The sequence below is a fragment of the Meriones unguiculatus genome, chromosome X (genome assembly GCF_030254825.1).
Source record: "Meriones unguiculatus strain TT.TT164.6M chromosome X, Bangor_MerUng_6.1, whole genome shotgun sequence".
NCBI lineage: Eukaryota > Metazoa > Chordata > Mammalia > Rodentia > Muridae > Meriones > Meriones unguiculatus.
The window spans coordinates 136172435-136188598 of NC_083369.1; the positions used below are offsets into that span (position 1 = coordinate 136172435).

The 16164-nt window shown below is 40.5% G+C and overlaps 1 protein-coding gene across 1 annotated transcript in view; it reads left to right on the forward strand.

Moving 5' to 3' along the window:
* Positions 1-1274: 1274 nt before the first annotated feature.
* Positions 1275-16164, forward strand: part of Bmx (BMX non-receptor tyrosine kinase) — a 64289-nt gene continuing 49399 nt past the window's right edge. The window contains exons 1-3 of the mRNA XM_060374877.1: positions 1275-1409; positions 14478-14624; positions 15466-15570. Of these exons, the coding sequence (XP_060230860.1) occupies positions 1407-1409; positions 14478-14624; positions 15466-15570 (255 nt within the window). The 5' untranslated portion in view covers positions 1275-1406. The remainder of the gene's footprint in view (positions 1410-14477; positions 14625-15465; positions 15571-16164) is intronic.

The window sequence follows — 16164 nt, forward strand, 5'->3', positions numbered from 1 at the left end:
CATGTAATTGAAATAAAAAGTTAAGAGTTAACTGAAACCATGGAAAACACAGTGCAAAAAAGTTGCAGAAGAAATGGGGGGGGGGAGAATCAATAGAAGAGGGAAATAAAGCTGTGGCATTTTGACTTAGAGGAAACCACTCCTCTTGCTGCCTTTGAGTGTTTCAAGCCCCAAGAGGGTGTGGAAATACAAGGAGACTGTATCCAAGTGTTTCCATGCTTATACCACCCCTTCCTTCCCCTCCCCTAAGTTCTTCTTATTCTAAAACCTATCTACCTTCTTACCCATCCATACATATAAAATAATAAATGGTATATATTTCATGTCAGTAGTTTTATTGTAGATGAGCAGCCGGTACACACCAGAGAAAATAGTGGCACGAGAAAAGCCAGATGCAAAGATGTGGGTATTACCAATACAAACTGGCTTTCACACTTTTTCTTTGTGATACTGGTGCAGCTATACATTAGCAAGACCAGTCTTGTTTCCGTTTTCAGACTCATTTCTTTGACAGAAATTAACTTGTTCCCTATCGGCTAAGGCAGGTCCCAAATGGAAGAATTTCTGATGGTCTTTGAATTCCTTTGGTGTTCTGATAGCAGGCTTCGGTATGACAATGGAAGGGGTGCTGCACACACAGATCCCACCAGCTACTGTTTCCCTGCAGAAACCACAGTACCAGGTGCCCACAGCTCATTTCTTTAATTAGTTTTGGCCTCAGAAAAAGCACGTGTGCTTGGTCTGCTGGTTGATTCCAGTTTTTAACCATTTTCAGAGGGAGGCACTACATTGGGTCCCGTATTTACAGACTATTGCAAATTTCTTTCTGGGTCTTTAATGGAACATGGGTATGCGCACCTTCGGGGTTGGAGTTCTTGTTCTTAGGCCTCCCTTTGTTCAAGTGCTGGGTCGAAGTTTTCATTGCTTATTTTCAGTGCCCTTTGGCATTACCTCACGATTTCCTGACTCCGGCTCCTGTGAGATAAGTCACAGTCAGAAGTCGGCTTTCACCAAGATATTTTCTTGTCCTTTCCAGCACAAAGCTCTAGAAACAAAGGAAAGTTATAACATGTCCCCAAGAGCTGCCTGGGAAAAGCAGGAGCTGCAGTTATCAGTGTTAGAGACTTTTGGAAATATGCTTTTGTCTCTGTGTTCACTGCTTTCAATCACCTCAACAAGTGTTGGCTAAGTGTTGAGCGTGGTTTCCTGTGGGATTGTGCAAGGCCCTGCAAGGACAATAAATGCTTTGGGGCCAGTGAGTCGTATAGCCGTTTCTGACCCAAGAGCCAGAAAAAAAAATGTGAGACAATTCACTGCTGCTGGAGAGAGGACAGCTGAGGCTGAGTTCCTGCAGGAGCAGCTTCGCTTCACCGTGGTGGACCCCAGGGGAGACAGAACAAGCCTAAATGGTGCGTTTAAGTGACCTGCAGCTATGCAGTGTCATAATCCACAGTCTAGGTTCAGACCCAGGTATCGTGGGGCCTGGAGTTTTAAAAATTTTGCAGAGTTCATCTCAGAACAAAAGAAACCCACAAAATTATGAATTCAGAGGTGTTGGGCTGCCCCTGAGACTTAAGAGGAAGCTTGTAATTTGGGGCCCAGAGACTTAAATTGCTACTGTTTCACTGTGAATTCTTCACTTTGCTCAAAATCTCACTCTGAGAATCTGCCTAACTGGCTGCCTAGCATAGACAGCTGGATCTAGCTTTGTGCTCCTTCCTCTACTAATTTTATCCATGCTTTTCTTTCCATACTGCCCTTGCATGACTTTTCACATTGTCTTTATAACTGCTCTCCGAAAGAGACAGAAATCTTAGCTGTACCTTCCGTTCTTTCGGCTACAGCGATTTATTTTTAGGTACCCGACGTCTCTCTAAATCAGAAATCATGAATGCTCATGATGGAAAGAGAAATGTGGAAAGCAAATTGTCCACTTGGTACCACAACAATCGAATTAAAAAGCTCATACTAGCTAAAGTGGGTTCATTGGACTTAAAACTGCTACTAATGAACGGCAGTTTTTGTCAGTGCATCTGAAACTCTGCTGTGCTCAGGGGTCACCAGTGCAGATTGTTCTGGCATGGGACCAGAGACACTGTGCTTTTTTTTGTTTTTAACTTACTCTCTGATGAGTTTAAACACATATGGAAAGCATTGTAATCAAGTATTTATTCAGTTCAGACCCCACTCCCCTCTCCTAGTCCCCTTTCCTTCCCTTGGAACTCCCGTTCTTCTTTCTTTCATGCCCCCCACTGAGTTTAATTGGTTTGCTGGCATGAGTATGGGTAGGGGGTTGTTTCCTAGAGCAGCTGACCAGTGAAGGGTCTGCTTTCTAAGCAGCTCCGGGAGGTATCGATGCTATCAGATCACAGACCAGCCTCGGAATCACTTCCACGTATGTGTTTAGATGAGTGTTTATGGCAGCATAGATGCACCACCCACAGGGGCTTATTTAACATGATTTGAAAGTAACTAGTCCCTGGAGAGAGTCTGTAAGAAACCTAAGGCACAGGTGCTGATTGACTTGCGAATATGTAGGAGCTTGGGGGCGGGGTATGAAAAAGGAAATTTTATCTTTGAGGAACATGTCAGTGTCATTGTCAACAGTCTTCTGGCTTTGCTGTGGTCTATTTTTCAATGTAACTACCGAAGGGAGCAGAAAAGCACACCTCCTAGAGTGCTGGGCAGTGCACCACCATTTTCTTATGACTTCTCAAAACCCTTTAAGGCAATGATTGTTTTCACTCAGTTGACAGATGGGGAAGCTAACGTTTGCCAGGGTTAGGTAACCTGTCAGGCTGCAGAGAGGGAGAGCAAGGATTTGAACCCATCCATAAGTGATGCTTTTGCCTAGGCCCCTGCATAGCTAACCGGTAATAGTAAACTGATGCTAGCTGATAGATTTAACACACTTTTCTCCAGATGAAGATGCCCAGAGGAGTTAGTTTCCTTGGAGGGGGGAGGAGGCAAAAGGAAGGGGATTTTCAAAATAAGAAAAGGTGGCTGTGTAACCTGATTTAGTCTTTTCAGGCTACATAGTTTAGGAGCGTTTTTATCCTGTCTGAAAGTTCTTTGAAATCAGGAACAGTGTTCTGCTCTATATAACAAAATAAAGAAATGAAAATGTTGACAAGAAAGAAAGAAAGAAAGAAAGAAAGAAAGAAAGAAAGAAAGAAAGAAAGAAAGAAAGAAAAGGTGGCTTAGAACCGCTCCAGAAGGCACAGAGGATGAGTCTTAGTGCAAAGTTCTAACTCCAACAGAAGTAGCACTGGAATTTTCAGTTTGTGAGAATAAAGTTTGTCTGTTTTCATAAGCTTATCTCAGAGAAGTTAAAGTTTGGTCTTCCAAAATTCTAAGGATATGAGTGTTGACATGAATTTTTCTGTCTATCTTGTGCCAAGATCAACTGTAACTCTCTGACCTGCACAGTATTGTGTGAAATAAGGACTTGTTAGGTTTTACAGAGCTGAGAACCAGCATCATGAGCTTTGTTCAGTCACTTTGCCTGATTCTGAATTATACTTCTGTTCTTAAGTTTACTGTTGTATTATATTCAGTTGTTTAGCAGAAGAAGAAATAGGGCCAACCCTGGGCAAATGTTTGGTTATTAAAGTTGTCAGAGGAATCTCCAGTTTCTTTTCCAGACCCCTGACCAATCTTTGTTTGGAGTACCTCCCTTCTCTTGTCTAGACTTCTCTCCCCACTGCTCAACCAATACATTTATCTCTTTATTAACTCAGAAACAACCAATCAAAATCTATAGCCAAATGACATGTAAAAGAATCCAATGAAACAAGGAAAGGATAAGAAATTGTTGCCTCAGCTCTCCCTCTAAATAAGAAAGCCTTAAAACCACCATTTTTAACCATCTAGGAAGAGTTTTCCATTACCAGACCTAATTACTGGGCCCATTTAATGCATCTCATCTTTTCCTGTCTCTTGCTTCTCCTTCCTTCAATAGCTACCATTTACTCCCACATTAAAGGCTGCATACTTTTTTAATTAAATTTTTATTTTTATATATTAATTACATTTTATTCATTTTGTATCCCAGATGTATCCCCCCATTCCACCCTCTCTTCCTCATCTCCTCCCATGCCTCACTCTAAGTCCACTGATAGGGGAGGTCCTCCTCCCCTTCCATCTGACCCTAGCATATCAGGTCTGATCAGCACTGGTTGCATTGACCTCCTCTGTGGCCTGGCAAGGCTGTCCCCCCTCAGGGTGTGGTGATCAAAGAGCAAGCCATTGAGTTCATGTCAGAGATAGTCCCTGTTCCCCTTCTGAGGAACACACTTGGATACTGAGCTGCCATGGGCTACATCTGAGCAGGGGTTCTAGGTTATAGCCATGAATGGTCCTTGGTTGGAGTATCAGTCTCAGAAAAGATCCCTGTGTCCAGATGTTTTAGTTCTGTTGCTCTCCCTGTGGAGCTCCTGTCCTCTCCAGGTCTTACTATCTTCCCCTTCTTTCATATGATTCCCTGCACTCTGCCCAATGTTTGGTTATGAGTCTCAGCATCTGCTTTGATACACTGTTGGGTAGTGTCTTTCAGAGGCCCTCTGTGGTAGGCTTCTGTCCTGCTTTCTGTTCTCTCCTTCCTCCACTGTCCAGCCTGTTTGTCTTTCTGAGCGAGGATTGATCCTCCTATACAAGGTCCTTCTTGCTCAGCTTCTTTAGGGGTACAGATTTTAGTATGTTTATGCTATATTATATGTCTAATATCCACTTACAAGTGAGTGTATACCATATGTGTCTTTTTGCTTCTGGGATACTTCACTCAGGATGATCTTTTCTAGATCCTACCATTTGCCAGCAAATTTCATGATTTCTTTGTTTTTAATTGCTGAGTAGTATTCCATTGTGTAAAAGTACCACAATTTCTGTATCCATTCCTCAGTTGAGGGGCATCGGGGTTGTTTACAGGTTGACTATGCTATGAACATGTTGAACAAATGCCCTGTTGTGTACTTGAGCATCTTTTGGATATATGTCTAGGAGTGGTATAGCTGGATCTTGAGGAAGCACTATGACTAATTGTCTGAGAAAGCACCAGATTAATTTCCAAAGTGGTTGTACAAGTTTCTATTCTCACCAGCAATGGAGGAGGGTTCCCCTTTCTCCACATCCTCTCCAGCATGTATTGTCACTTGAGTTTTTGATCTTAGCCATTTTGATGAGTGTAAGGTGGAATCTCAGGGTTGTTTTGATTTGTATTTCTCTGATGACTAAGGATGTTGAACATTTAAGTATTTTTCTGCCATTCTATATTCCTCTACAGAAAATTCTCTGTTTAGCTCTTTACTCCATTTTTTAATTGGATTCCTTGATTTGTTGCTTTATAACTCTTGAGTTCTTTATATATTCTGGATATTAGACCTCTATCAGATATAGGGTTGGTGAAGATCCTTTCCCAGTCTATAGGCTGTCATTTTGTTCTGATGACAGTGTCCTTTGCTTTACAGAAGGTTTTCAGTTTCATGAGGTCCCATTTATTGACTGTTGATCTTAGAGCCTGTGCTATTGGTGTTCTGTTCAGGAAGTTGTCTCCCGTGCCAATGAATTCTAGGTTCTTCCTCACTTTGTTTTCTAAAAGATTTAGTGTGTCTGGTTTTATGTTGAAGTTTTTGATCCACTTAGATTTTAGTTTTGTGCAGGGTGATAAATACAGATCTATTTGCATTTTTCAACATGTAGACATCCAGTTGGACCAGCACCATTTGTTGAAGATGCTGTCTTTTCTCCATTGTATGGTTTTGGCTTCTTTGTCAAAAATCAAATATCTGTAGGTGTGTGGGTTTATTTTTAGGTCTTCTATTCGATTCCATTGATCCACCATTCTGTTTCTACGCCAATACCATGAAGTTTTTATTACTATTGCTCTATAGTACAGCTTGAGATCAGGGATGGAGCTACCTCCAGACGATCTGTTGTTGTACAGGATTGTTTTGGTGATTCTGGGTTTTCTTTTCTTTTCTTTTTTTTCCCACATGAAGTTGGGAATTTCTCTTTCAATGTCTGTAAAGAATTGTGTTGGTATTTTGACAGGAATTGGATTGAATCTGTAGATTGCTTTCGGCATGATGGCCATTTTCACTATGTTAATCCTACTGATCCATGAGCATGGGAGGTCGTTCCGTCTTCTGATATCTTCTTCAATTTCTTTCCTCAGAGTCTTGAAGCTTTATTTAAATAGGTCTTTCACTTGCTTGGTTAGAGTCACACCAAGGTACTTTATGTTATTAGTGGCTATTGTGAAGGGTGTTGTTTCCCTAATTTCTTCCTTGGCCCCTTTGTCTTTTGTATACAGGAGGGCTTCTGGTTGTGTGTGTGTGTGTGTGTGTGTTTTCGTTAATTTTGTATCCAGCTGCTTTGCTGAAGGTGTTTATCAGCTGAAGGAGTTCTCTGGTTGAATTTTTGGCATTGCTCATGTATACTGTCATATCATCTGTGAATAGTGACACTTTGACTTCTTGACTTCTTCCTTTCTGATTTTTATCCCCTTGATCTCCTTTAGTTGTCTTATTGTTTTATCTAGGACTTTAACTACTATGTTGAAGAGATGCAGAAAGAGTGGGCATACTTTTAGCAATATTCAAAATGTGGATTATAATTCATCTATAGTTTCTGTTTCTGGAGCCAATGATGAGACACAAACTGTTATATATGATGGACAAGCATTCTTTACCTCCCTGTTTTACCCTAGCCTGGAGTTTCACTATCTAACACTGCTTTGAAGTGTCCTGCTGAACAATTATTTCCAAGTCATGTCTTTTTCTCTCTTCAGAATTTTTTAATTTTTTTAAAATTAATTTATTTTCTTTACTTTACACCCTCCCCATTCTCCTCCTGGCCCAACCTTCCTTCCGTCTTCTCCCTATACCCCCTTTCCTATCTTCAGAAAAGGAGATACCCCCCAACCCACCTCAGCACATCAAGTTGTGTCTTCTTATCAGTGGCCTGGCAAGGCAGCCCTGTCAGGGGAAAGTGATCGAAAAGCAGACAACAGAGTCCCAAGTCACGTCTTTCTGAGAGGTTTCTTGTAAATGTCCCTAGCACAGGTTTCGCTGGATCCAGATTTATATATAGTTTCCTCAACAGTATGCCTTATTAAGGTGGAAGTACTTTTGGTTGAACATAGAGATCTCTTTAATGTGTGTGTCTCTGTGTCTCTCTGTCTGCCTCTCTCTCTGTCTCTGTTTCTGTTTCTGTCTCTTTCTCTTTCGCTGTGTCTCTCTCTTTGAGACAGGATCTCACTGTGTAGTCTTGGCTGGCCTGGACCTTGGTATGTAGACCAGGCTGGCCTTGAATTCATAGAGCTCCTCCTGCCTCTGCTTCTTGAGTACTGAGGTTAAAGGAATGTACAACCATGCCTATGTATTTCTGAGTATCTCCAGGACTATAGTATGAACATGTTTAAGGCAGGACAGCAAAATCTAGCTCCTTGGGCTATTAGATCGCTACTTTGAGGTTTTGGCAAAGTTGCTTAGGATGTTAGGGCTCAGTATTTCATTAGTAAAATGATTTTGAGGGTTACTACAAGCTTTCACACCCTATGGCTGCTTTCTTATGCTTAGGTTAGGGTTTTCTCAGGTTTAGATCACACATTTACCATGTTCTTTGCTGTCACTGGTATCATGATGAAGAATGTGGACTGTGGAACTAAATGACCAGAATTCAAATCCCAGCTCCAACATGTTAGCAGTGTGACTTGGTGTTCTGTACAGTTCCAAGAATCATCTACATTAGTTGTATTTTCAGTTTCAAATGAGTGTGGTTTTTGTTCTGTTTTGTTTTCTTTTTCAAGACAGAGTTTCTCTGTGTAGAAATGACTGTCCTGGAACTCCCTCTGTAGATTAGGCTGGCCTCAAACTCACGGAGATCTGCCTGCTTCTGCCTCTGGAGCATTGGGATTAAAGGTTTGCAGCCACCACCATGTGGTGAGTGCGTGTGTGTCTTTTTCTTTCTTTCTTTTTTTTTTTTTTTTTTGGTTGTTTGTTTGGTTTGGTTTGGTTTGGTTTTTTGAGACAGGGTTTCTCTATGTAACCTTGGTTGTTCTGGACTCACTTTATAGACCAGGCTGGCCTCAAACTTACAAAGATCCGAATGGCTCTGCCTCTCAGAGTGCTGGGATTACATGCATGTGCCACTATGCCCAGCTTAGTGAGTGTGTTTTTGTTAAGAACTTAGCAAGCAAAAGTTTAAAATAAGAAGGAAAGTAATAGCCAGTATTGGATAAAAAGAAGCAAAATATAGATATGTGATAGGTAGCAAAGTATCATTAAGCCAGGTTTTTACAACATTCAACAGAGACAAGTGGTATAGCTCAGTAATATGCTCAAGTATACAAGGACATTTGCTCAACCATGTTCATAGCAGCTTTATTCGTAATAGCCAGAAACTAGAAACATCCCAGATGTTCCTCAACTGAGGAATGGATACAGAAAGTGTGGTACATTTACACAATGGAATACTACTCAGCAATTTAAAACAAGGAAACTTGTAGGCAAATGGTGGGATCTAAAAAGATCATCCTGAATGAAGTATCCCAGAAACAGAAAGACACACATGGTATATACTCACTTATAAGTGGATATTAGACATATAATATAGGATAAACATACTAAAATCTTTAAAAAAGCTAAGGAAGAAGGAAAACCCTAGGGAAGATGCTCAATCCTCATTCAGAAGGGCAAACAGGATGAACATCAGAAGCAGGAGACAGGGAACAGGACAGGAGCCTACCGCAGAGGGCCTCTGAAAGACTACCCAGCAGTGTATCAAAGCAGAGGCTGAGACTCATAACTAAACTTTGGGCAGGGTGCAGGGATTCTTATGGACAAAGGGGAAGATAGAAAGACCTGGAGAGGACAGGAGCTCCACAAGGAGACCAATAGAGCCAAAAAACCTGGGCCCAGGGGTCTTTTCTGAGACTGATACTCCAACCAAGGACCATGCATGGAGATAACCTAGAACCCCTGCACAAATGTAGCCCATTGCATCTCATTGTACAAGTGGGTACCTTAGTAAGGGGAATAGGGGTTGTCTCTGACATGAACTCAGTGGCTAACTCTTTGATCACCTCCCCCTGGGAGGCATAGTCTTGCCAGGCCACAGAGGAAGATGCAGCTAGCCCTGCTGAGACCTGATAGGTTAGGGTCAGCTAGAAGGGGAGGAGCATAGGGGGAGAAGGAAGAGAGATGGGGGTGCTGGAAGGAGATGAGGGAAGGGGTTACAGCTGGGATACAAAATGAATATTTGTAATAAATAATAAAGAAAAATAAATAAATAAAATGCTTTCAATTGTGTGTGTGTGAGAGAGAGAGAGAGAAAGAGAGAAAGAGAGAGCAAACAAAGGTGACATCATTAAATTGGAGGCTAACAACATTTTGAAGAAACTGACAGAATTTCTCATTGAGTCTCTCCATCAGTGAGCTTCTAGCTTCCTATTCCCACTGCAGGCATTTTTATACCTTGTGATCAGCAATAGTAACGTCTTTTGAAATTGATTATCTTTTAGCTATTCTTGAGGACATGGATTTGGGGTGTTTTTTTTTGGCGGGGGGGGGCGTTGTTCCAGGCAAAGTTTCTCTGTGTAGCCCTAGCTGTCTGAGGATGGCCTCAAAATCACAGAGATCCACCTGCCTCTGCCTCCTGAGGGCTGGAATTAAAGGCCTGCACCATTGCTTCCAGGTTTTTTTCCCTCTTTTTTTCTGTTACAGAGTCAGGGGGTCAGCCTCACTCAGGACAGGGAGTTTGGAGGACACTTGGCAAAAGTATGCTTCAATATGAGACAAAGAATGTCAACTGGCTCTCAGAATCCATGTTTAATAAGCATAAACATCACCTGACAATTTACCACTACACTGTAAATTGCAATTGGCAATTTGTCTTTCTACTGCAGCTTCGTCACCTACAAGTAACAACTGAAGTTTGCAATATATTTTACAGTGTGGACTGTTACAGGATAGAAGTTATGTAAACTACCTTGGCACAGGATGGCTGTGTGAGGACATTCCTAATAGGATTGAGGTATAATAGCCTACCCCTAGGGTGTGCGTGGGTGTGTGTCATACATACCCCATCACCCTGGGTGATTGTAACCAACAAAAAATATTTCTCAGATGTTTTGAATAGTGCTTGGTATACAGTGAGTTCTCCTTAAATGTTGAAAAAGATCTTTATTACTAAGATTTTTAATGTAGTTCAGGATTCATTATCAATGTCCTCCATCATATAATAATTTTCATGATTTAATTTTTTTTTTCTTTTTGGGATGAAGAGGTAGCTTAACCGTTAATAGTCTGTACTGTACTGGTCGTACAGAGAATGTTTTCAGCATTCACTTTTGGACAGTTCACAAGTACCTGTAACTCCAGCTCCAGGGTAATCCTTCAATAAGACCTATACTCACATGCACATATCTACACACACACACACACACTTTTTAAAAATAAAACAATATTTTAGTTTTGTTTTCTTCTTCAGGCTGTTTATAATAAAATGAATGGACTCTCTCAAGAGCTCTCATCCCACGTAGTTCTTTTTGAAATCATGATTTGTTGGCCATAGCATGCCAGGTATTTCATTTGAGTGGCTTCATGCAAGAACATGTAACAGATCTTATTTTATGAATCAGGACTTCAAAACTTCGAAGATGAAATGGGCCTTCCTGGTCCAGGTGCCACAGCAGGCAAATGGCAGCCATATAATCTTCAAACTACTGCTACACAAAAGCCTTATATATAAATTAGTCATGAAACCCATTTCACATATGTTTGTTATCACTCAGGGTCTTGGGAAGGCGACTTATTTCTGGAACCAGCCATTGAATGTCAGACAGCCTGTAGGCTCAATGGAGGTAAAGGGTGTCAAGTAGAACTGCAATACCCTTACACATTTCCTTGTGAATCTTAAGTAACCATGATGACCAGGAGCCATATGAATTTAACATCTAGTTCTTATGTATGTAATCAATAGTGTAACAGTCGCTGGTTTCATTGTATTGATTTCTGCCAAGTTTTGGTTTTGACTCCCCTGTGTGTAGCTTAATATGGTTATGGAAATAGGCAGCATGGATTATTTGGTAAGCAAATTAATGTTTCTATTCTATGTGGGTGGCATTATGAGAGTCAAGCCAAATACCTCTAGTTCCTATATGGAAATAGATTCATATTTATTTCTAACTAGGTTTCATGTGGGAGAGTATTGTGAAAGGAGCTTCATTTACTCTTACCTTCTGCTCTGACATTCTTTTGATAATGGTGGGCAGATCAGGCATTGCTGGTCACTGAACAATCCTGTAGTCAACATGCGTGCCGGAGTCCTCTTTAGCTGCTATTGTAATAATAAGGAGGAGGCTTTGCATTTCTAAACATTAATCCTTATCAAGTATCACTTTCTATAGCAAATGGGAGCACAGAAATGCTTTCAGTTTAGACCGATATTTAGCTGTAAAAAGGAATGAAAGTATGACATCTCCAGACTAAAACCAGAGATCATTTGGTTGAATAAAATAAGACAAATGTCACATTTCTCTGAATGCAGAATCTAGATTTAAATTTCTCCATACATGTATGTATTCATGTACAGAAACATATGTATGTTGGACATGAGAGTAGAAGGGAGACGATGGAAGAAGAGGAAGAGATCTAAAGGAACAAAGGGGTATACTGCAGTATATGGGCAGGAAAGCAAGAGAAGGTCACATTTACGGCAGGGTAGTTAGAGACAAATAAAAACAAAGTATAAGTATGTGAAAACACCATAACAAAACTCTTTATTTTAAGAAAAGTTTTGAGTTTTGCTTTTTGCTTTTGTTTGTTTGTTTACTTCATTGGTTGACTTTGGTTTTGGTTTTTCCAGAAAGGGTTTCTGTGATTAGTCCTGTCTGTCCTGGAACTCACTTTGTAGTCCAGGCTGACCTCTAACTCACAAAGATCTGCCTACCTCCCTGACTGCTAGGATTAAAGGCATGGGTCACCACAGCAAGCTAATTTTTTTTTTAAGTTTTAATTATGTGAGTGCACATGAGTGCAGTGACCACAAGACCAAGAACATCAAATGCCTCTGGAAGTAGAGAAGTTCCTGGAGGAAAAGGAAGTGGATAGAGGGAGAAGGAAAAATGCCAAAACTGAACAGAAACCACGATAGTTTGTTAGAAGTAACTGAGCTAGTAATGACAAAAGTGACTCATCAAAACAGGATTCTTTAGGTCTGGAAAAAGACCCGAGAGTCCACCTCAGGGACTGTAGTCTTGAAGGCCTGTTCCCTGTGAATAGAATTTCAGAGACACATGACTCCAAATCCTTGGTACACTAAAATCACACTTTACAGATTGTGGTGCACACAAAGTGAACCCATCTTAATAACACTAAGCATGCATGCCTACATATATGAAAAAAATATCTAAAGATACCTTGATCTTTTTCTTTAGCCTCCTTGGGCTGTCAGTTTTGTAGAATAAGCACATATAGCATGGTTTTGAAGTGAAAGAAAACAGTCACAAAGGGCAGGAATAAAGGAATCATGATGCTGAAATTTGACAAGTTATACCTTGTCTGGAGCAGAAGGCTTGTAAAGTCTTAGAAACTTCTTGTAGAGTGTAATTGGAGGCCTAATAGCCTTCCTTTCTACTCCCTTCAGTATATGGAGGTTTGGTTTTGGTTTTGGATTCTTCTTCTTAATTCTCTCTATGTCCTCCCATCTTTAATGTAAAGTGCATCAGAGCTTGAAAAACACCACAGTATGCCAAATCACAGTGCAGTGCTAGAAAAGATTGCCTCTAACCCAGAGTGAAGCCCCGCTTGTTTAAAACAGTGCTCTGGTCAGATCCGCTGACATAAACTGGTCCGATCTGCTAAGTCAGAAGATGGCTTTAAAAAAATAGTGTTTTAGCTGTGTGTGTATGAGAAAATTGGCAAGAGATTGAAATGTTTTTAATGTAGAAAACAAGTACGACATGAAAGTACCCTGAAACTATGCCTAATGTTTGAATACCCCATCTCATCTCCACGCCCCGTGCTACCTTCATAAAAGAATTATCCCTTTTTTAAGAATCCATAAAACAAATTCAGAGCCAAAAGCTTGTAACATTTTCTTCTGTTAATGAAAAGAAAGAGCAGTGATCTCTCCATATGTCAAGCAATACTCTTGAGAAGGTTTTCAATAGCCATAGTCTCCTGACATGTGCACATAAATTACATAAATTTAAAAAGCTGCTTTTCTTAATTTCCACTTTTAGATCTGTACGGTCTGTATCAGGAGGAAAGACTGATGGTGATTTATTGAACCCTAACCTGTGTTTCTTAGTCTCCCTTTCTGTCTCCTTCCTGCTGTGGCAGGCTCCTCATGCTCCAGGCTAGTAGGAAGGGCCAACTAGTGACTTACTGGGTTTGCTTCCACACCTGCACCTGCTTTCATCCTGAGGGAACAATGTCTGTGTTGGTGCTTCCTGATCAAGAGTGTTAGTGGGATGCAAATATTTTCTCTTTTAATGCTTGGCCATGGCATAGTCAGGGAGAACATGAGAGATGGTGCCTCAGAGAAGTAATTTTTGCTTACAGCTTCAGAGTTAAAGTTGAGACCCAGAAGTAGACTTCAGATAGTCTAAGGTAAGTAAACTTAATTATCGTGAGAGCATCAAAGATATATCTTAAGTACTAGGAACCTAATTGCAAATAATAGTGTGGTCTCATAAAGCTAAGAAGAATATGAAGTCTATCTGTGTAGCCCATGGCTTAAAGTCACTACTCTTCTTTATGAGACCTGATACTAGAGTGAGGGCTAAAACTGTCTGTCTTAGTAGAAAGAGAGTTGATGCACCTCTTTTTCTCTATTAATATACTAAGTTTTAATGTTTTCCACAGTTTGGGAGTGAAAAGTTTTTCCTGTGTAAATGTGCTCACTCTGCTGTTCTCTTGAATCTCTTTTGATCACATTGTGTTGCCTTTTCTTCCTTTTCTTCCTTGAGTTAATCTTGATATTGTTAAGCATACCTGCAATGCTTTATGTCGGAGACCCAGTCATGATCTGAGCTGGTAAATGTCCCTCACAGTGATATTGGTGTTTTGTGGTGATTTGGATAATATGTTGAAACCACTGGCCACAGGCATGGAGGGAAATTTCAGTTGATCAGTGACTTAATACATGGTGAGCTTCCTGAAGTGCAGTTTAAAGGATTTTACTTCCTCCTCTTCAATTCAATAAATGTGTATAAAATGTTTAAACAGTAAAGTCCATTTTGATGAGGTAGTCAAGAAGATGATACAAAGATGGTGACTTTATGATATAGAGTGGGACATGGGTCAGGAGAGAAGTAAAATGCTGTCACCCAAACTTTTGCAAGGCTCAGAACAAAGGCAGCAGAAAACTAGGTCTATTCTATAGTCTTAAATCAGTCTTATTTTTAGAAGTTGGAATCTTTATTCTCCCTGAACCTAGCTACGTACTGCAATCATTTTGATTTTTTTCTTTAGGACGACAATATGGATGGCAAATCCATTCTAGAAGAACTGCTTCTCAAAAGGTCACAGCAAAAGAAGAAAATGTCACCAAATAATTACAAGGAGAGGCTTTTTGTTTTAACAAAAACAAGTCTTTCCTACTATGAATATGACAAAATGGTAAGGCTCGCCTCCCTATTTATTGTACTATTTATGGTTTTTCCCAGGCCTCCACAAATACTTGATTATAATGAAAGAATACCACGTTTCTCAGCTAAGAGTAAAGACCAGTTTGTATCAACATGATACACTGCCTCTCTTTAACCAGAGTATGATGAATCAAGAGAAAGAACTGGAAAATACTTCTTTATTTTGTTAAGAGCAATCATAATATGTCTTTAAAATAATGGTTCTCAGCTAAGGTAACTTGTTTTTCCTAGACGACATTGACCAATGATTAGAGATATGTGAGCTGTCATAAATTTTTCTGGGGGCAAATGGGAAAGCAATACCAGGATCCAGTGAAGATAGGCTGAGGATGCTCCTAAAATCCACTAAGCTCACAGGTCACACTTCACAACAAAGAGGTATCCATCCTCAAATATTAATAATAGTACTGAGGATGAGTAATGCTGCTTTAAAACAGTAGTGGAAGTTGAGAACTTGATCATGGGGGTAAACCAAAACACCATAAAAAAAAAACTGAAATGAAGACTTTTCATGGCATTAAACTTTGATTTCTCTACTAACCATTTGGCTGGTGATCTGAAAAATAAACATTACACAATTCTCAAATAAGATTCTTAACTGTCACTCAGATACTTGCTTTTGGAGAAGCATGTGTGCACTTGCTCGTTATTTAGAAATATGTTTGTGACAGCCACAGAACAACAGAACATGTGTCTCCATTGGCTCCTATAGTCTTCAGTCTCCCTCCAGCCTCTAACTTTTGTTGTACACCTTTCCCTGTTCACCATGAAACACCAACATAATATAGCATGTGGTTTGCTTTTGAATTCAGAAAAGAGGAGGCAGAAAAGGATCGATAGATATCAAGAAAATCAGATGTGTGGAAAAAGTCAACCTCGAGGAGCAGACACCTGTGGAGAGACAGTACCCATTTCAGGTAAAAAGGGTGGGGGACACTTGCTTTTTTTTTCACTTTTTTTAAAAAAATTATTCGCTTATTTTTATTAATTACAGGTTATTCACTTTATATCCCAGCTGTAGCCTCCTCTCTCGTCCTCTCCCAATCCCACCACTTCTCTCTCATCTCCTCACATGCCCCTCCCCAAGTCCACTGATAGGGGAGGTCCTCCTCCTTTTCCCTCTAACCCTAGCCTATTAGAGCTCATCAGGCTGCATTGTCTTCCTCTGTGACCTGGTAAGGCTGCTCCCCCATTAGGGGGAAGTGATCAAAGAGCCAGCCAATGAGTTCATGTCAGAGACAGTCCCTGTTCCCCTAACTAAGGAACCCACTTGGAGAATGAGCTGCTATGGGCTACATTTGTGCATTTCCATGCATGGTCCTTGGTTGGAGAATCAGTCTCAGAAAAAGAGCATTTTAACCAGATTTTTTGGTTCTGTTGTTCTCCTTACGGAGCTCCTGTCCCTTCCAGGTCTTCCTTCTCCCCCTCCTTTCATAAGATTCCCTGCACTCTGCCCAAAGTTTAGCTATGAGCCTGAGCATCTGTTTTGATACCCTGCTAGGTTGAGTCTT